Raw genomic sequence first — 23,099 nt, forward strand, 5'->3', positions numbered from 1 at the left:
GGCATTTGGTTTCCAGACTACTTCTCGTGGTTTTGGGCCCCTAAAATGCCAGGGCAGTATAGGAACCCCACAAGTGACCCCATTTTAGAAAGAAGACACCCCAAGGTATTCCGTTAGGTGTATGACGAGTTCATAGAAGATTTTATTTTTTGTCAAAAGTTAGCGGAAATTGATTTGTATTGTTTTTTTTCACAAAGTGTCACTTTCCACTAACTTGTGACAAAAAATAAAATCTTCTATGAACTCACCATACACCTAACGGAATACCTTGGGGTGTCTTCTTTCTAAAATGGGGTCACTTGTGGGGTTTCTATACTTCCCTGGCATTTTAGGGGCCCTAAACCGTGAGGAGTAGCCTAGAAACCAAATGCCTCAAAATGACCTGTGAATAGGACGTTGGGCCCCATAGCGCACCTAGGCTGCAAAAAAGTGTCACACATGTGATATCGCCGTACTCAGGAGAAGTAGTATAATGTGTTTTGGGGTGTATTTTTACACATACCCATGCTGGGTGGGAGAAATATCTCTGTAAATGGACAATTGTGTGTAAAAAAAATCAAAAGAAATCTCATTTACAGAGATATTTCTCCCACCCATCATGGGTATGTGTAAAAATACACCCCAAAACACATTATACTATTTCTCCTGAGTAAGGCGATACCACATGTGTGACATTTCTTTTGCAGCCTAGGTGCGCTAAGGGGTCCAAAGTCCTATGAGCACCTTTAGGCTTTACAGGGGTGCTTACAATTTAGCACCCCCAAAATGCCAGGACAGTAAACACACCCCACAAATGACCCCATTTTGGAAACTAGACACTTCAAGGTATTCAGAGAGGGGCATGGTGAGTCCGTGGCAGATTTCATTTTTTTTTGTTAGCAGAAATGGAAACTTTTTTTTATTTATTTTTTTTGTCACAAAGTGTCATTTTCTGCTAACTTGTGACAAAAGATAAAATCTTCTATGAACTCACCATGCCTCTAAGTGAATACTTTGGGGTGTCTTCTTTCCAAAATGGGGTCATTTGGGGGGTATTTATACTATCCTGGAATTCTGGCACCTCATGAAACCTGACAGGTGCTCAGAAATGAGAGAGATGCTTCAAAATGGGAAAATTCAATTTTTGCACCATAGTTTGTAAACGCTATAACTTTTACCCAAACCAATAAATATACACTGAATGGGTTTTTTTTTTAAATCAAAAACATGTTTGTCCACATTTTTCGCGCTGCATGTATACAGAAATTTTACTTTATTTGAAAAATGTCAGCACAGAAAGTTAAAAAAAAAATCATTTTTTTGCCAAAATTCATGTCTTTTTTGATGAATATAATAAAAAGTAAAAATCGCAGCAGCAATCAAATAGCACCAAAAGAAAGCTGTATTAGTGACAAGAAAAGGAGGTAAAATTCATTTAGATGGTAGCTTGTATGACTGAGCAATAAGCCATTAAAGCTGCAGTGGTCTGAATGGAAAAAAGGCTCTGGTCCTTAAGGGGTGAAAAGACTGCGGTCCTTAAGTGGTTAAAGACTTAAAATCTCTGATCAAATATTGTTGTTTTTTTTTTCCAGTACATTTTTTTACTACAGTATTTTATACTGCACCTTTTTTGTGCGTCATTTCCACTGTGCAACTAGAATTTTTTAAAAGGATCCTTTGAAAAAAAATAATAAAATAAAAAAAATAAAAAAAAAAAACAAATGGGGAAATTTCAAGACAATCACACAACACTGAATTTGGTATGTAAGGTTCTTGCATTTCCACTGACTAACACAATGCAAACAGAAAAATGCAGCACTGGGACCTTGTCCATATTGATTTAGTCAAATTAAAGGTTTATATGATTTGTCAACAGTACTTCGTAGACGTTGACAATACATTTCATAATACATGCTTTAAATGCAATGACAATTGTTTTAACATCACCATGCCTATTCAGCAAATCAGGTTAGATACTCACTTTTTTAATTTTGCGATACTCCTGTAAGATTTGATCGTGGATAGACTACAACAGAAACAATTTTAATATGAGATCTAACTGGCATAAGTAATACAACAAAGTAGATAAAAGGTATTAACAGTGACCTCTAGTGGTCCCATACCACTAAAATTCATTCTGTAAAATGATTAGGATACTCATGAACAAACGTGTATATCATATGCAGGTAATATTGAAGAAACCAACTAATTATGTAACAAGTTTCCTTTTATTTTATTAAAGGATACCCGAGCTGAACTCCTTTCTACAAATGGGGGTTCTAGGCATGTATGGGTAGGAGTCCTCATCCCCACTGCTCCCCCAGTTCTCCTCTGACCCCCCCCCCCCCTCAGTTCCGGTAGAAAAGCCCCCATTAGCGTGCCAAGTCGGCCACTACGAGTTATGTAGTGTGCAGAGAGCCCCTGCCCATGGGAGCATGTTCAAGGATGCGCATCCTGGCCGCAACTTAGGGCTTTTTTTTTTTTAACACAAAAACGGTGGGACAAAGGAGGTGAACAGTGGGCATGAGGAATACCCATACATTCCTGAAGCCATCGTATATACAGTGCTGCCCATAATTATTCATACCCCTGGCAAATTTTGACTTAAAGTTACTTTCATTCAACCAGCAAGTTATTTTTTGACAGGAAAGGTCAAAAGATAATACTATGTACAAGAGGCATTATTATGGAAAAAAACACACATTTCTCAGCATTTATTTATATTTGAGCAAAACGTGTCCAGTCCAAAATTATTCATACCCTTCACAGTCTGTGGGAGAATCCAAAGTTCTTAAGCATCCTAATTACCCTGATTAATTGGGAACAGCTGTTTTAATCAACTCAACATGTGAGAAACAGCAGCTCTCTGCAGTTGGTTTGTGGACAGTCATGGCCAAGACAAAGAAGCTCAGTGAGGACCTGCAGCTGCACATTGTGGCTGCTCACAAGTCAGGAAAGGGTGACAAGGCCATTTCTAAAGGTTTTCAAGATCCAGTGGCTACAGTGCAAAGTATTATTAAAAAATACAAGATGTTCAGCATTGTAGGAGTTATCAGGCTAACGAAAACAAGGTTTACTCACCTGGGGCTTTCTCCAGCCCCTTGCAGCAGACTGTCCCAAGTCGACCGCTCTGCTCCCCGCCGCTGTCCTGGTCTCGCTGCACGGTGCAGAGGCTGACCGCGGGGTCAGCCTTACTGCGCCCGCACGAGCCGCCGCTGTCAATCGTCACTACGTGGTCCGCGGCGAACTGCGCAGGCACAGTAGTTCTGCGTCTGCGCAGTTCGCTGCAGAGCACGTGGCGATGATTGACAGCGGCGGCTCGCGTGGGCGCAGTAAGGCCGACCCCGCGGTCAGCCTCTGCACCGTGCAGCGAGACCGGGACAGCAGCGGGGAGCAGAGCGGTCGGCATGGGACAGTCGGCTGCAAGGGGCTGGAGAAAGCCCCAGGTGAGTAAATCTCGTTTTCGTTAGTTAGCCTGATAAGTACTTTGTGGAAAATCTCAAAGGACATGGTCGGAAGCCAAAAGTGACAGCTGTGCTAGCCAGGAGGATAGTGAGAGAGATGAAAAAGAATCCAAGGATCACCACCAAGGCCATCCTGGTGAATCTGCTGGTGGCAATTTCTCAAGGCAGACAATTCGACGGACACTGCTGGGTACCACGGATGCAGACCAAGGAGTATTTCTCCAGATAAGGCACACAAAAGCTTGTTTGGCCTTTGCAAATGTTCATCTGGACAAAGAAGAAGACTTCAGGTCTGCTGTGTTGTGGTCAGATGAAACAAAAATTAAATTGTTTGGTCACAATGATGTTTCTTTCATTTGGCGTAAAAAAAGGAGAATCCTTCAACCCAAAGAATACCATCCTCACTGTCAAACATGGTGGTGGGAACCAAATGCTTTGGGGTGTTTTTAGGACCAGGCAACCTAATCACAGTAAACGGCACCATGAAAAAAAAAGAGCAATACATGAGGATTCCCAACGACAACATCAGGCAGTCTGCAGAGAAACTTGGCCTTGAAAACCAGTGGACATTTCAGCGTGACGTTGACCCAAAACAAACCGCAAAAGTGGATAAGAAATGGTTAGCAGACGACAACGTTTTGGAGTGGCCCATCAACAGTCCTGACTTGAATCCAATTGAGAATCTGTGGAGGGAGCTAAAGATCAGGGAGATAGCAAGAAGATCCTCCAACCTGAAAGATTTGGAGCTCATTGCTATAGACGATTGGGCAAAAATACCTGTGGACGCATGCAAAAAGCTGGTCTGCAATTATAGGAAGCGTTTGATTGCAGCAATAGCCAATAAAGGCCTTTCTATTGATTATTGAGAAGGGTATGAATAATTTTGGACTGGGTACTTTTTGCTCAAATGTAAAAAGCTGAGAAATGTTTTTTTCCCCACACTAATGCCTCTTGTACATCGTCTTATCTTTTGAGAGACACAGATGTCATTTCCTGTAAAAAAAATTACTTTGGGTTGAATAAAAGTAACAAAGTCAAAATTTGCCAGGGGTATGAATAATTATGGGCAGCACTGTATAAAAGAGTTCACCTCAGGTATCCTTTTACCCCCTTGGCGTTCTATTTCTTTCCAGATTTTAGGGTCTTAAAGTGGTGCAATTTTTTGCACCCTTTCAGACCCTAAAACCTGGAAAAAAATTGCTGCGAGGGAGATCTGCAACAGTTTAACAATGTCTCACTTCCCTGGCTCCAGCGCTGCAGTTTTACCTCCATCCTCCGGGTGGCGCTGAAACGCTAAAGTGATATTGCCGGCTGTAATAAGGCCCGCTGCGCGCATTGCTCTGCACACAGCCACAGACGGCTATCCCTAGCTCGGGATTACTGCCAAGGAGGTGAATGCAAAAGCCTGATTATGATTTAAAGAAGTTTCTTTTAAAAAGCAATATATAGTGGGATGCAAAAGTTTGGGCAACCTTTTAACCATCATGATTTTCCTGTATAAATCGGTGGTTGTTACGATAAAAAATGTAAGTTAAATATATCATATACGAGACACACACAGTGATATTTGAGAAGTGAAATTAAGTTTATTGGATTTATAGAAAGTGTGCAATAATTGTTTTAATAAAATTAGGCAGGTGCATAAATTTGGGCACTGTTGCCATTTTGATTCCAAAACCTTTGGAACTAATTATTTGAAATCAAATTGGCTTGGTAAGCTCAGTGACCCTTGGCCTACATACACAGGTGAATCCAATTATGAGAAATAGTATTTAAGGGGGTCATTTGTAAGTTTCCCTCTTAATACGGGAGTCCGTTGGCGCGATTGGACGCTGGAGCGCGCAGCAGCTTTTTGGATCTGAGTGTTACATCCAAAAGGCAAAAATGGTTAAACAAAGTATACCATTTCTACAATAACAATCTCCTTTAGACTTAACCAAGCGTGCTCAGCCATGGGCCCCAGATGTTACGGAACTTCTGCGGACCTTCATGGACAATTTATAAAAAGACAGGGTCAAGTTTATGGACTGAACCCAGGAGGGAATTCCAGGGCTATCTAGTTTATTCCATCTAAATAGAATTTCCGACATCGTGTGATGACAAAGTCTAACCAAAATTCTTTAGCACCTAGGTAGACTGTCTAGTTCAGGGGTGGGCAAAGTTTTCCTTGATCGGGCCACATTTCTCTAGAACACGGCCAACTCCTGTTTCTCTCCCTCCAGAATATAGAGCATGCGCGGAATGATTTGGTGTAACTCACCCAATCACTTGTTCCAGCAGTGATCTCCATGGCGACAGCAGTTATGTGACACACTGGTACATACTGGCACCATGTCACGCTGCTGCCATTTCCATGGAGATCAATGCTGGAAGAAGTAACTGGGTGCCTTGTGTTGTTGCATGCTGCAGGCAACTTTGAAAGGATGCTGGGAGGGAGAGGATGGGAGGGCGGCTGTAGTTTGCCCACGTCTGGTCTAGTCACACTATACTATACTCCCCCCCAATAAATTATTTCTAAGATGCCAGACCAGAAGTGACTTAGTTGAGGGCACGGCCAGAACATATGCAAAAAGGTTACTTCCTCAGTAAAATCTCTAGTGCACATAGGGCCAGGGGTGGGGTCCATTCTGTGTAATATAACAGGAGAGTAGTTGATCCTAAGAATTATTTTAAGATGACTCTGGCAGTGTCTAGCTAAAATTAAAGCCATATAAGATGCTGTGATTCCTGACTCCCATTCCGCCTTATGTACCTCACCAAAGGTTCCCCTTTCATCACATGCGACTCACGGATGCAGTCTCTGATCTGTCCACATAGGCCTCAATTCATAAAAAGCTGTGCGGGAAAAAAAATCTGGTCGCTAAGAATTTTCACAGGTGACGGTAAAAGTTTGGTAAATTACCAAACCCCATTGACAGAAACCTGTTAGTAACAGGAGGAGCGTTACAAGCTGTTCCGTGCAGGATCGCTCAAGCCCAGCGGATCACTCAAGCCCAGTCTTATCACCCGAACGACAGTCTGTACACACGCCCGATTTGGCGTGCGGACGACTGAACGACGGGACGTTCAAACGACCAGTCGTTCGGAAAAATCCGACGTGTGTATGGGCCTTTATACTGCCTCTGCTTGCTCTGAATCTGTATTAGCCTTTCATAACATTCTATTTAATTGCCACAGCTTAGAAGAACTTCAAGAACTTTACACATGCCATGCTTAGGTTATTTTCCACAGTAGCTCCTACACATCTTTAAACATGAACCCAAGAGGTTAAACAGCCTAAGGTATTCAGGGAAAGCCTGTTTTGTTCCATTCTATCTCTGCTGCTGCCTGGGGGGAGGGGAGGGGGCTTAAAAGATTGTCCTGCCGGCGAAGGCTGCGGGTCCTGTCAAATTCCATCATACAGGAGAACAGGGGCTGTTTCTATTGGCTCCCCTGCTCCTGTCAGTCAAAGCGGCTTCTGCTTGAAAGTCGCGGCTCCCAGCACAGTCTCCTCACACAGACTCCGCACTCTTTTTACCACTTAAAAGCGGACGGCATTATTTTGTGCATTTACCGCATGTTGTAGGCTTTATGAATTGACATTTACTGACATCTATTGAGGTATTTACTGCACAAGTCGGTTACAGTGATGTGAACACTATTTGCCCCCTTCCTGATTTCTTATTCTTTTGCATGTTTGTCACACTTAAATGTTTCTGCTCATCAAAAACCATTAACTATTAGTCAAAGATAACAGAATTGAACACAAAATGTAGTTTTAAATGATGGTTTTTATTATTTAGTGAGGAAAAAAAAACAAACCTCAAAACCTACATGGCCCTGTGTGAAAAAGAAATTGCCCCCTGAACCTAATAACTGGTTGGGCCACCCTTAGCAGCAATAACTGAAATCAAGCGTTTGCGATAACTTGCAACGAGTCTTTTACAGCGCTCTGGAGGAATTTTGGCCCACTCATCTTTGCAGAATTGTTGTAATTCAGCTTTATTTGAGGGTTTTCTAGCATGAACCGCCTTTTTAAGGTCATGCCACAACATCTCAATAGGATTCAGGTCCGGACTTTGACTAGGCCACTCCAAAGTCTTCATTTTGTTTTTCTTCAGCCATTCAGAGGTGGATTTCGCTGGTGTGTTTTGGGTCATTGTCCTGCTGCAGCACCCAAGATCGCTTCAGCTTGAGTTGACGAACAGATGGCTGGACATTCTCCTTCAGGATTTTTTGGTAGACAGTAGAATTCATGGTTCCATCTATCACAGCAAGCCTTCCAGGTCCTGAAGCAGCAAAACAACCCCAGACCATCACACTACCACCAGCATATTTTACTGTTGGTATGATGTTCTTTTGCGGAAATGCTGTGTAACTTCTACGCTAGATGTAACGGGACACGCACCTTCCAAAAAGTTCAACTTTTGTCTCGTCAGTCCACAAGGTATTTTCCCAAAAGTCTTGGCAATCATTGAGATGTTTTTTTAGCAAAATTGAGACGAGCCTTAATGTTCTTTTTGCTTAAAAGTGGTTTGCGCCTTGGATATCTGCCATGCAGGACTTTTTTGCCCAGTCTCTTTCTTATGCTGGAGTCGTGAACACTGACCTTAATTGAGGCAAGTGAGGCCTGCAGTTCTTTAGAGGTTGTCCTGGGGTCTTTTGTGGCCTCTCTGATGAGTTTTCTCTGTGCTCTTGGGGTAATTTTGGTCGGCTGGCCACTCCTGGGAAGGTTCATAACTGTTCCAGGTTTTTGCCATTTGTGGATAATGATAAAAATGTTATGTCGCCGCGCTGTAATTCAATGTGAAACAGTTCCACTTAATTGGCAGCAAGGTAATTAATTGGGGTTTTACACTCTCATCCCCTTCGAGCAATATATGAGAAAAATATATATAATACCTGCGCCTTTACATAACAATTATGCAATTTGGAGTTAATAAAATGTAAATTTATTCAAAATACACCAGTAGTCTTAAAAGTTGATCTCAATAAATCCCACACATAAATTCATACCTATTCAATAAATGCACTAATCAATACTGGCCAGTATCAAAGAACTTGCTGTGCACTGCAGTGCTAAAATATGAAAAAATGACTAAAAAATGCCTAGAAAATGACTGAAGTCTCTTCCCTTGCTGACATACAGCTTCTTCTGAGAGTAATCAGTTTGGTATTATATAGTTCGCTGACATGCAACTTCTTCTAAAAATGATCAGTTGTTCCAATGGTAGGGTTAAGGAAGATGAAAGATGAAAAAATGACTAAAAAATGCCTAGAAAATGACTAAAAAATGCCTAAAAAATGCCTAGAAAATGACTGAAGTTTCTTCCCTTGCTGACATACAGCTTCTTCTGAGAGTAATCAGTTTGGTATTATATAGTTCGCTGACATGCAACTTCTTCTAAAAAATGATCAGTTGTTCCAATGGTAGGGTTAAGGCTTTGGATAGCCCACACACTCACGGTTCCGTTGCTTAGCTTAGATACTTCCTTTAGTGTTCGTCCACTCAAGTCTGTAGCAGTTTTCTAGACTGGGGAGGAGTGGGTCAGGCTGCGTTCCCAGCAACTACCGATCGTTGTTACACAGGTCCCGGCCGAAGACCCGCTGCTTGAGGTTCGTGCAGCACACGGGGAGAGCTCCGATATGCGTGTTTGGAGTTGTGGGTGACGTCACCACTCTGCTTCCAATTGCCGACCGGTTTCAGTAGGCACGCCTACCTTCGTCAGGGCTTGCTCTATTGGATACTCCCCCGCTATTTCATAGCCACTGGGACATGCCTCCTCCTTCAACTCCTCACATAGGTACCGCCTTGTTTGCTAAAATGCAAACAATTCTATGTCCAAGTTTAACCCTTTCGGCGCTAGACTGTCTAGTGTGAATATCCATTGTGATTCGGCTCGGGACATTTTTTTAATATAATCTCCTCCTCGCCAGTCCTTCTCTACTTTTTGAAGCGCATAAAACTTCAAGGTATTTAGTGTACCCAAAGGGCAATCTTTAAAATGTTTGCTTAGCGGATGTTTACTTTTACCACCTTTAATGTGGCTAACGTGTTCTCCAATTCTTTCCAATAATTTCCTCTTAGTCCTCCCCACATACTGTTTTTTGCATCCACATTCTATAACGTAAATTACACCAGATGTTTCACAGTTCAAATTTCCGCTTATCTTAAACTCCTCCCCAGTAACATTGGATGTAAAACCACTGATTGGTGCTGCTTTTCTCGTGTTCCTGCACGGAAAACAAAAGCCACATCTCTTAAATGTCCCATCCTTTTTCACCACTGTTGGTTGTATTTCAGTCACCGTTGGGGCAATCATATTCTTTAAATTAGAGGCCCTCTTAAAAATCAACTTCGGTCTCTCTGTCAGTATGCCATTTAAAGTTTTGTCCTGCTGCAATATATGCCAATGGGTTTCTATTACCTTCCTAATGTCCCTCGATTGATCACTGTACTGCAGTAAAATCCCCAATGGGGGTGTGGATTCAATTTTACTTTTTTCTTTCAATAAATCGTTTCTATTCAGAGTTCTTACATTTCTTATATCATCCTGCAGCCTTTGCTCATCATACTTCTTTTCAGCGAATCTTTGTTTCAATACATCAGCCTGTTCATCAAAAATAGATACATCAGTACAGTTCCTTCTTATTCTAGTGAACTGATTCCTCGGAACATTGCTCAACCACTTAAATAAATGGCAACTGTCTCTCAAAATATAACGATTTGTGTCAACCCTTTTAAAATAAGTCTTTGTTTTCACCTCATTACGTTCAATATAAATCTCTAGATCCAAATAGTTAACCCTCTCCTCACTATATTCACAAACAAAATTCAAATTGAAATCATTTTTCACATTCAACCATTCCACAAACACCTTCAGTTTCTCCTCCCCCCCCCTTCCATACAAAAAGCGTGTCATCTATGAACCGCTTCCAAAGGACGAGGTCCGCACCGGGGCCCCCCGGCCCCCCCAAAATAGTCTCCTCCCAGTAGGCCATAAATAAGTTAGCGAACCCCGGCGCGAACCTCGTCCCCATCGCGGTCCCCACCCTCTGCAGGTAATATTTGGAATCATGCACAAAATAATTATGAGTTAGTATAAACAATATAGCTTCTTCTATGAATTCAATTTGTTCTTTTTGCATCGTTGTCATTTTTTCCAGGAAGTGTGACACTGCCATAGTTCCCAACTTATGATCAATAACTGTGTATAATGAACTTATATCGGCTACACACAGGATATACCCTGGTTTCCATTCAATATCCCACAAAATCCGTAAAATATGTCCGGTATCTTTGACATATGAGTCAGTCTTAATTACTACTTTCTGCAAGTATTCATCAATGTATTCTGATAAATTTGAGGTCAGTGACCCAATCCCTGAGATGATAGGTCTCCCGGGTGGGTCACTGACCCTCTTGTGTATTTTCGGCAAATGATAATATACCGGTAATCGCGGATGTTGTTGGATTAAATAATCAAATTCCTTTTCCATTAATATACCTTGTTCTTTACCTTTTCTTAATAGGGTTTCCATTTCCCCCTGGAATTTCTGACTGGGGTTATTGTTAAGAATCTCATATGTTTTTTTGTCCTGCAGTTGTCTATTCGCTTCTTTCATGTATTCAGTGGTGTCTTGAACAACAACCCCCCCCCCCCCCCCTTATCTGCAGGTCTTACCACTATGGATGGATCCTCTCTCAAAGTTTTAATTGCCTTCTTTTCCTCGGCTGTCAAATTAGAGTTCTTTTTTAATTTAATTTTCCTCATATCTCTCAAAACCATATTTTCAAAAGTGATCATAGAGTCACTCATTTCATAAGTGGGGTTAAATTTCGATCTTTCTTTCAAATTGGTGTGCATATAAACATCTCTATTTAAATTCATTATTGGTTCTTTCTTTAAAAAATATTTTTTTAGGCACAATTGTCGCATGTATTTCTTAATGCCGACAAAAGTGTCAAACTTGTTCAGTTTATTAGTTGGGGCAAAATTCAATCCCTTCTTTAGCAGTGTTACTTCCGATTTGTTCAAACTTCGATTGCTGAGATTAAATATCCCATTTCTTATTTCTTTTGGTCCCATGTTTACTTCATCCTTTTCATTTATTTTTTCTTTTTTACCACGGCCCCTCCCCCTACTGCCTCTAGCTTTGGCTCCTCTGCCCTTCCCCTGTATAAAAAATGGTTCGTAATTCTATTACTTTGCACCCCACTCTGACTATGATGTGGCGTTTTCATGTTAGATCTTAATTCCATTTTTCTTTTTTCTGGGGCTTTGCCTCTCTGGTCTAGCACTGTTCTATAATCTATAAAGTTTAAGGATCTCCTCGGGGCCTCCTGAGTATTAGTTAGGGGTTGAAATTTATTGTGTGTTGGAATCTGTACAATTACATTGGTTTTTCTCATATATTGCTCGAAGGGGATGAGAGTGTAAAACCCCAATTAATTACCTTGCTGCCAATTAAGTGGAACTGTTTCACATTGAATTACAGCGCGGCGACATAACATTTTTATTTTTATATTTAGTTTGCTCTCATACTGTTGCCAGCAGCTGGTATGATGGAGGACAATTCTAATAATATTTTTGACTATAGCTCAGACCTGTGGAAATACAGGGAAGATAGATTGAATAGGATTGAATCGTTTTTCCATTCAAGGAATGAAAGACCAATTAACAATCATGATGATGATGTAATTAAGTACAATTGCCGCAAACTTGAGAAATTACTAACCCAAGAAACTAAGAATCTTTGGGAAATTTATACACTTGATAGATACAGGGAGCAGGGGAAGTGTCCACCTGGTTTAGAAGTTTATAAGAATTTAGCTTATGATTTACACACAGAAGAAATTCAGGAAAGTTGGGACAGGATGTTTAAATCATTTTCTATGCAAGTACTGGAGTTTGTTAAAGAAGTGCGGGAGATGCAGGTTATGGCGAGAAGTGAGGAAGTTAGGAGTCTCTATGGGAAATTAGAATCGTTTGCAGATAACGAGACCTTTAAGAATTTAGATTGGAGTATACAGGGGAGGTTAATTAGAATGGAGGAAGAGATTATGCAGAGGAAATTAAAGAAATTCACAAGAGATTCAGTACATTGTGAAGATTTGCAACCATTTAGGTGCAGGGGAGGTGAGCAGGAAGTGGACAGTCAGGAAATACAAGACACTAGTGAAACACAGTTAGTGGTCTTAGATGAGTATGTAGCGACACCAGACCAGACACCAATTGGGGAGAAGAATTTGAAAACAGGGAGCACAAGCAAGGAAGATCTAGAAATTAATGGGGAGAAAGCCATCTCAGAACAGTACGAATTGGAGACCAATCGGGGGAGGGGAGGGGGGAGGGGGTTAGAGTACAGACACCAAAGAAGGTTGTTAGAACAGTGGAGGAAAAGAAGAATAAGACGAGTAGCAAAAGGACAAAGGGTAGAATTAGCTTTGGCAGTAAAGACCATTTAGTGGATATAACGGCTATAGGGTTGGACAAACCACCAATACCTTTGGAAACCAATGTAATTGTACAGATTCCAACACACAATAAATTTCAACCCCTAACTAATACTCAGGAGGCCCCGAGGAGATCCTTAAACTTTATAGATTATAGAACAGTGCTAGACCAGAGAGGCAAAGCCCCAGAAAAAAGAAAAATGGAATTAAGATCTAACATGAAAACGCCACATCATAGTCAGAGTGGGGTGCAAAGTAATAGAATTACGAACCATTTTTTATACAGGGGAAGGGCAGAGGAGCCAAAGCTAGAGGCAGTAGGGGGAGGGGCCGTGGTAAAAAAGAAAAAATAAATGAAAAGGATGAAGTAAACATGGGACCAAAAGAAATAAGAAATGGGATATTTAATCTCAGCAATCGAAGTTTGAACAAATCGGAAGTAACACTGCTAAAGAAGGGATTGAATTTTGCCCCAACTAATAAACTGAACAAGTTTGACACTTTTGTCGGCATTAAGAAATACATGCGACAATTGTGCCTAAAAAAATATTTTTTAAAGAAAGAACCAATAATGAATTTAAATAGAGATGTTTATATGCACACCAATTTGAAAGAAAGATCGAAATTTAACCCCACTTATGAAATGAGTGACTCTATGATCACTTTTGAAAATATGGTTTTGAGAGATATGAGGAAAATTAAATTAAAAAAGAACTCTAATTTGACAGCCGAGGAAAAGAAGGCAATTAAAACTTTGAGAGAGGATCCATCCATAGTGGTAAGACCTGCAGATAAGGGGGGGGGGGGTTGTTGTTCAAGACACCACTGAATACATGAAAGAAGCGAATAGACAACTGCAGGACAAAAAAACATATGAGATTCTTAACAATAACCCCAGTCAGAAATTCCAGGGGGAAATGGAAACCCTATTAAGAAAAGGTAAAGAACAAGGTATATTAATGGAAAAGGAATTTGATTATTTAATCCAACAACATCCGCGATTACCGGTATATTATCATTTGCCGAAAATACACAAGAGGGTCAGTGACCCACCCGGGAGACCTATCATCTCAGGGATTGGGTCACTGACCTCAAATTTATCAGAATACATTGATGAATACTTGCAGAAAGTAGTAATTAAGACTGACTCATATGTCAAAGATACCGGACATATTTTACGGATTTTGTGGGATATTGAATGGAAACCAGGGTATATCCTGTGTGTAGCCGATATAAGTTCATTATACACAGTTATTGATCATAAGTTGGGAACTATGGCAGTGTCACACTTCCTGGAAAAAATGACAACGATGCAAAAAGAACAAATTGAATTCATAGAAGAAGCTATATTGTTTATACTAACTCATAATTATTTTGTGCATGATTCCAAATATTACCTGCAGAGGGTGGGGACCGCGATGGGGACGAGGTTCGCGCCGGGGTTCGCTAACTTATTTATGGCCTACTGGGAGGAGACTATTTTGGGGGGGCCGGGGGGCCCCGGTGCGGACCTCGTCCTTTGGAAGCGGTTCATAGATGACACGCTTTTTGTATGGAAGGGGGGGGGGAGGAGAAACTGAAGGTGTTTGTGGAATGGTTGAATGTGAAAAATGATTTCAATTTGAATTTTGTTTGTGAATATAGTGAGGAGAGGGTTAACTATTTGGATCTAGAGATTTATATTGAACGTAATGAGGTGAAAACAAAGACTTATTTTAAAAGGGTTGACACAAATAGTTATATTTTGAGAGACAGTTGCCATTTATTTAAGTGGTTGAGCAATGTTCCGAGGAATCAGTTCACTAGAATAAGAAGGAACTGTACTGATGTATCTATTTTTGATGAACAGGCTGATGTATTGAAACAAAGATTCGCTGAAAAGAAGTATGATGAGCAAAGGCTGCAGGATGATATAAGAAATTTAAGAACTCTGAATAGAAACGATTTATTGAAAGAAAAAAGTAAAATTGAATCCACACCCCCATTGGGGATTTTACTGCAGTACAGTGATCAATCGAGGGACATTAGGAAGGTAATAGAAACCCATTGGCATATATTGCAGCAGGACAAAACTTTAAATGGCATACTGACAGAGAGACCGAAGTTGATTTTTAAGAGGGCCTCTAATTTAAAGAATATGATTGCCCCAACGGTGACTGAAATACAACCAACAGTGGTGAAAAAGGATGGGACATTTAAGAGATGTGGCTTTTGTTTTCCGTGCAGGAACACGAGAAAAGCAGCACCAATCAGTGGTTTTACATCCAATGTTACTGGGGAGGAGTTTAAGATAAGCGGAAATTTGAACTGTGAAACATCTGGTGTAATTTACGTTATAGAATGTGGATGCAAAAAACAGTATGTGGGGAGGACTAAGAGGAAATTATTGGAAAGAATTGGAGAACACGTTAGCCACATTAAAGGTGGTAAAAGTAAACATCCGCTAAGCAAACATTTTAAAGATTGCCCTTTGGGTACACTAAATACCTTGAAGTTTTATGCGCTTCAAAAAGTAGAGAAGGACTGGCGAGGAGGAGATTATATTAAAAAAATGTCCCGAGCCGAATCACAATGGATATTCACACTAGACAGTCTAGCGCCGAAAGGGTTAAACTTGGACATAGAATTGTTTGCATTTTAGCAAACAAGGCGGTACCTATGTGAGGAGTTGAAGGAGGAGGCATGTCCCAGTGGCTATGAAATAGCGGGGGAGTATCCAATAGAGCAAGCCCTGACGAAGGTAGGCGTGCCTACTGAAACCGGTCGGCAATTGGAAGCAGAGTGGTGACGTCACCCACAACTCCAAACACGCATATCGGAGCTCTCCCCGTGTGCTGCACGAACCTCAAGCAGCGGGTCTCCGGCCGGGACCTGTGTAACAACGATCGGTAGTTGCTGGGAACGCAGCCTGACCCACTCCTCCCCAGTCTAGAAAACTGCTACAGACTTGAGTGGACGAACACTAAAGGAAGTATCTAAGCTAAGCAACGGAACCGTGAGTGTGTGGGCTATCCAAAGCCTTAACCCTACCATTGGAACAACTGATCATTTTTTAGAAGAAGTTGCATGTCAGCGAACTATATAATACCAAACTGATTACTCTCAGAAGAAGCTGTATGTCAGCAAGGGAAGAAACTTCAGTCATTTTCTAGGCATTTTTTAGGCATTTTTTAGTCATTTTCTAGGCATTTTTTAGTCATTTTTTCATCTTTCATCTTCCTTAACCCTACCATTGGAACAACTGATCATTTTTAGAAGAAGTTGCATGTCAGCGAACTATAGAATACCAAACTGATTACTCTCAGAAGAAGCTGTATGTCAGCAAGGGAAGAGACTTCAGTCATTTTCTAGGCATTTTTTAGTCATTTTTTCATATTTTAGCACTGCAGTGCACAGCAAGTTCTTTGATACTGGCCAGTATTGATTAGTGCATTTATTGAATAGGTATGAATTTATGTGTGGGATTTATTGAGATCAACTTTTAAGACTACTGGTGTATTTTGAATAAATTTACATTTTATTAACTCCAAATTGCATAATTGTTATGTAAAGGCGCAGGTATTATATATATTTTTCTCATTTGTGGATAATGGCTCTCACTGTGGTTCGCTGGAGTCCCAAAGCTTCAGAAATGGCTTTATAACCTTTACCAGACTGATAGATCTCAATTACTTTTGTTCTCATTTTTTTGCTGAATTTCTTTGGTGTCTAGCTTTTGAGGTGCTTTTGGTCTACTTCTCTGTGTCAGATAGCTCCTATTTAAATGATTTCTTGATTGAAACAGGTGTGGCAGTAATCAGGCCGGGGGGTGACTACAGAAATTGAACTCAGGTGTGATAAACCACAGTTAAGTTATTTTTTGACAAGCAGGGCAATCACTTTTTCACACAGGGCCATGTAGATTTGGAGTTTTTTTTTCCCTCACTAAATAATAAAAACCATCATTTAAAACTGCATTTTGTGTTCAATTATGTTATCTTTGACTAATAGTTAACGGTTTTCAGATGATCAGAAGCAATTAAGTGTGACAAACATGCAAAAGAATAAGAAATCAGGAAGGGGGCAAATAGTTTTTCACATCCCTGTATTTACCTCACTGCTTGATAATTTCAGTTTTCATGCGGTAACAGCTTTTATGAATTGACATTTTCCTAAGTGCTCTGTAAAGTCCGCTGTTTTCTCCATTGTAAGTGCTTTATGAATCGACTCAAATATCCTTTATCACGTTATCTGCAATTCAAATACCAAGCTGTTTATCTTCTGCTTAAAAGGAATGGGTGAGGATATAGAAACAAAAAATCATTTTGCACGATGGTCAAATGCAGTTTTTGTCTCAAATTCCATTCCCCTCAACCTAACTAACCCAATGAGTACACATTGAACAGAGTTGCTACAGAAAGGAAACAAGTGAATCCCAGGCCTGCCAAATGAAAGAAGCAATGTAACAAAGCCTACTATGTACCTTGTATTCCTCTGTACCAGAGCTAAGCTGCTTTAGCTGAGAGTCCAATTGGGTGAACCGGCTTGTTATTCTTTCTATTCTTGCATGTAAATTTCTGTATTCATTGTATTCTAAGTTGAAGTCATTCTTGTAAGTCTGACGCTGCTCCTGAGATGAGATTGCTGTGTATTTCCTAAAATGTATAAAAAAATGAAGTGGCACAACAATAAAACCAAGCCTTGCCACAAAACAGTAATGCAGGTTAGGTACTTACAAGATATAATCTGGCATCTCTGATGTGGAAGTTGGAATACTGGAATTATTACAGGCTCCATTTAAATCTACAGGGAGAATAGAAATCTTAAGTCTTCAAAACAATTGCACAAAGACACAGCCTTTCTAAATACACTACTATCAATAACCACTTTTACTGTGAAGAGCCCTATTCTAAACAGTTGATAACATTTCTCCATGCATAGTTCATGTCCTCTGGATCTTTGTAAAGGCATAGGGATAAAATCTCAACTGCCAAGCAGTTATATTGCCCTTTGGTGTATTGTTAGATATGAATTTGGTCACCTCTAAGTCATCTCTTTTTAAAGCTAAATAAGCCCAATTTGTCTAACCTTTCCTGGTAAGTAAGAACTTCATTCTCTGTGATTAAATTAGTTGCTTGTATTTTTACCTGTTCTAAAACCTCAAAGCCCTTCCTATAGCATAGTGTTCATAAATATATGCCATGCTCCAGATGTGCATCAAAAGTAGTTTATCCAAAGAAAGTAATATACTATTATCTCCTGCTTTTATTTTGCATTTTATGTATCCCAGAATTTTATTTGCACTAGCTGCTCCTCCTGCTGCTTGGTATTGAATATAGTTGTTGAAGTAATCCATTCTCAACCAGTATTCCTATGTCCTTCTCCAAATCTGGTGTTCCCAGCTGTAGCCTACTTGGTACATTGTTTTTCCACTGGCATGACCAAGATGCACAACCTTATATTTGTCAACATTAAATTTAATCTGCCATGGTGAGCCTGCCCATATAGCCATACTGCCAAGATCTTCTTGTAGTAGGTCGCTTACATATAAAGTGTTGATAAATCTACATCATTTTGTATGTGACGATGGTAACATGTCACATGACCCATGCTGCTGAAGGTCATTCTCTTTAAACAAAGGTGCATTTCTTTCAGGGAGAAGATGGGAGGCCATGCTGCCATTCACCTGCATCCAGTCAGGACTGCAGAGGATGGCATGCTATCCCATCCTATATGGATGAATGTTAGAGTGTAGCACAGCAGGCAGTGGGTAAAGGCAGCATGGCTCAAATAAATGGCCAGTTCACCAGAGAGCAGCACAAATCGTGTGACCACTTGCCAGACCACCAAAGTTCGTATACTGGCCTATTCTAGACAATTATGAAGTGGGCAAGAAGGGCATTATCAGTGGCAAATTATATTTAGAGGTTAATCAAAGAAACCTGTAATCCTAATACAGTATTTATGGTTGAATTCCTACAAAAATATATTTGCTCAGGAAACTCATACCTGTGAATCCATGGTTGTTTAAATGGGTGTAACCAGATTCCAATGGAAATGTGCAAAAATCTACCATGTTATAAATCAACATTTATTGAAAATAACCCTCTTCCAATTTCCAAAGGAAATGCCCTAAATGGAATCTAAACCGAGAGGGATATGGATGTTTCCATTTAAACAATAGCATTTGCTTGGCAGTCCTGCTGAACTCTTTGGCTGCAGTAGTGGCTGAATCACACACCTGGAACAAGCATGCACCTAATCCAGTCTGACTTCAGAGCACATGATCTGCATGCTTGTTCAGGGGCTGTTGCTAAAAGTATTGGAGATATAGGATCAGCAGGAAAGTTGGGCACTGGTATTTTAAAAGCAAAAATCCATATCCTCCTCAGTTTAGGTTCCCTTTAAAATACAAATTCCATAATGCAACTTTACAAGTTGTCCTAAGTCTAAAAATCATAAAAAAATAAAACAAAAACAAAAAAACTTAGTTAGATAGTAAGGTTTGGTGTTCTCTAAATGATTCTATTTACAAAAATAATTATTTTTCTACTCTAGAAACTTCACTTAACCATTTTCGGACCGCAGTGATAGAGATCTACGCCCTGTTTTGATGGGCTCCTGGCTGGCAGGGCGTAGATCTCTATCACCGGCGCCGCCGCTCCCCGCCGCGATCGCGCGCACCGAACCGGCTGCACTTAGCTGTCTTATGACAGCTAAGGCTTCCGGGTATCGGCAGGAGCCGTCACTGATTGGCTCCCTGCCGTGTGATCGCTGTGAGCCAATCACAGCGATCACCCTCCGAAAGGCAACATAGTTGCCCTTCCGCCTCCCTCTCCGCCTCCCTCTCCCTGTCACTGTGGATCTTGTGTGACAGGGAGAGACGCACAGCCTGCAGCCGTGACAGGCTGTGCGATTTTAGTATAAAAATAAACTTTTTTTCCAGCTCTCCCCCCCCCATGTATCCCTTGATCCCCTCCCAACCACCTATATATAGATCTATATAGATCTATATATATATAGATCTATATATATATATATATATATATGATCTATATATATATATAGATCTATATATATATATATAGATCTATATATATATAGATCTATATATATATATAGATCTATATATATATATATAGATCTATATATATATATAGATCTATATATATATAGATCTATATATATATATATATATAGATCTATATATATATATATATATATATATAGATCTATATATATATATATATATATATATATATATATATATATATATATATATATATATATATATATATATATATATAGATCTATATATATATATAGATCTATATATATATATATATATATATATATATATATATATATATATATATATATATATATATATATATATATATATCTATATATATCTATATCTATATATATATATATATATATATATAGATCTATATATATATAGATCTATATATATATATATATAGATCTATATATATATATATATATATATAGATCTATATATATATATATATATAGATCTATATATATATATATATAGATCTATATATATATATATATATAGATCTATATATATATATATATATATATATAGATCTATATATATATATATAGATCTATATATATATATATAGATCTATATATATATATATATATATATATATATATATATATATATATATATTTTACTGGATTGTGATTTTAACCACTTGCCGACCGCCCCTACCTAGGGGCGGCGGCAAAGTGGAGCCCGCAACGACCGCAATACGCCGATCGGCGGCGGCTCGTTGCGGACTAGCTGGCCGGGGATCGCACGCTGGATGTGCCCACCTGCGACGTCAACCCGCCAGCCAATTAGCAGCGGCGGCGGGTTGTTAACCCCCGATCTGCCGCATGTAAAGCGGATAATACGCTTTGTAATGTATACAAAGCGTATTATACAGGCTGCCTCCTGCCCTGGTGGTCCCAGTGATTGAGGGACCACCAGGGCAGGTTGCAGCCCTCCTAGTAAGTACCCAAGCACACTGATCCTGCCCCCTGATTGCCCACTGCACCCATCAGACCCCCCCTGCCCACCCCTCAGACACCTGTTTGCACCCAATCACCCCCCTAATCACCCATTAATCACTCCCTGTCACTATCTCAACGCTATTTTTTAGATTAGGTCCTAAACTGCCCCCTGGGGGCTCCTGAACACCCCCCCCCACACCCTCAGATCCTCTCTAGACCCTCCCCCCTGTGTACTGTATACATCTATTCTTCCCTATAATCACCCACTGATCACCTGTCAATCACCCATCAATCACCCCCTGTCACCACCTGTCACTGCCACCCATCAGATCAGACCCTAACCTGCCTTTTGTGGGCACCTGATCACCCACCCACACCCTCAGATTGCGTGCAGACCTACCCTCAGATCACCTCTGAAAGTGCATTGTTTACATCTGTTCTCCCCTCTAATCATCCACTGATCACCCATCAATCACCCCGTCACCACCTGTCACTGCTACCCATCAGATCAGACACTAATCTGCCCCTTGCGGGCACCCAATCACCCGCCCACACCCTAAATTAGCCCCCCAGACCCCCTCTGATCAACTCGCCAGTGCATTGCTTGCATATATTCTCCACTGTAATCACCTACTGATCACCTATCAACCACCCCGTCACCCCCTGTCACCACCTGTCACTGCTACCCATCAGATCAGGCCCTAATATGCCCCCTGCGGGCTTCTGATCACCCGGCCAAACCCTCACCCGCCCCACCGCAGTGACAGAAATTTTTTTTCTGATCACTGCTGGTACTACTTAATTGCCATGTCCAGGTCACGATTTGAGAACATTCCTGCACTTCAGTGCCAATACAACCTGTCATCTAAGAAGCCACCCTGCTTATGACCGGTTCCACAAAATTCGGCCCCTCATAGACCACCTGTCATCAAAATTTGCAGATGCTTATACCCCTGAACAGTCATTTTGAGGCATTTGGTTTCCAGACTACTCCTCGTGGTTTTGGGCCCCTAAAATGCCAGGGCAGTATAGGAACCCCACAAGTGACCCCATTTTAGAAAGAAGACACCCCAAGGTATTCCGTTAGGTGTATGACGAGTTCATAGAAGATTTTATTTTTTGTCAAAAGTTAGCGGAAATTGATTTGTATTGTTTTTTTGCACAAAGTGTCATTTTCCACTAACTTGTGACAAAAAATAAAATCTTCTATGAACTCACCATACACCTAACGGAATACCTTGGGGTGTCTTCTTTCTAAAATGGGGTCACTTATGGGGTTTCTATACTGCCCTGGCATTTTAGGGGCCCTAAACCGTGAGGAGTAGTCTAGAAACCAAATGCCTCAAAATGACCTGTGCATAGGACGTTGGGCCCCATAGCGCACCTAGGCTGCAAAAAAGTGTCACACATGTGATATCGCCGTACTCAGGAGAAGTAGTATAATGTGTTTTGTGGTGTATTTTTACACATACCCATGCTGGGTGGCAGAAATCTCTCTGTAAAGGGACAATTGTGTGTAAAAAAAATCAAAACATTTTAATTTACAGAGATATTTCTCCCACCCAGCATGGGTATGTTTAAAAATACACCCCAAAACACATTATACTACTTCTCCTGAGTACGGCGATACCACATGTGTGACACTTTTTTGCAACCTAGGTGCGCTAAGAGGCCCAACGTCCTATGAGTACCTTTAGAATTTCACAGGTCATTTTGAGGCATTTGGTTTCTAGACTACTCCTCACGGTTTAGGGCCCCTAAAATGCCAGGGCATTATAGGAACCCCACAAGTGACCACATTTTAGAAAGAAGACACCCCAAGGTATTCAATTAGGTGTATGGGGAATTCATAGAAGATTTTATTTTTTGTCACAAGTTAGTGGAAAATGACACTTTGTGAAAAAAACAATAAAAATCAATTTCCGCTAACTTGTGAAAAAAAAATGAAATCTTCTATGAACTCCCCATACTACTAACGGAATACCTTGGGGTGTCTTCTTTCTAAAATGGGGTCACTTGTAGGGTTCCTATACTGTCCTGGCATTTTAGGGGCCCTAAACCGTGAGGAGTAGTCTAGAAAATAAATGCCTCAAAATGACCTGTGAAATCCTAAAGGTACTCATAGGACTTTGGGCCCCTTAGCGCAGTTAGGGTGCAAAAAAGTGTCACACATGTGGTATCGCCGTACTCAGGAGAAGTAGTATAATGTGTTT

General features: G+C 40.4%; 1 protein-coding gene across 2 annotated transcripts in view; it reads right to left on the minus strand.

Annotated features, from left to right (window-relative positions):
* The window catches only part of ELL (elongation factor for RNA polymerase II), a 198,225-nt gene that overhangs the window by 11,844 nt on the left and 163,282 nt on the right, over positions 1-23,099 (minus strand). For both annotated transcript variants that reach the window (XM_068233902.1, XM_068233901.1), the window contains exons 9-11: positions 17,595-17,661; positions 17,342-17,513; positions 1,961-2,005 (exon numbers count right to left, since the gene is read on the minus strand). In XM_068233902.1, the coding sequence (XP_068090003.1) occupies positions 1,961-2,005; positions 17,342-17,513; positions 17,595-17,661 (284 nt within the window). The remainder of the gene's footprint in view (positions 1-1,960; positions 2,006-17,341; positions 17,514-17,594; positions 17,662-23,099) is intronic.

This window comes from Hyperolius riggenbachi, chromosome 1, assembly GCF_040937935.1.
Source record: "Hyperolius riggenbachi isolate aHypRig1 chromosome 1, aHypRig1.pri, whole genome shotgun sequence".
Classification (NCBI taxonomy): Eukaryota; Metazoa; Chordata; class Amphibia; order Anura; family Hyperoliidae; genus Hyperolius; species Hyperolius riggenbachi.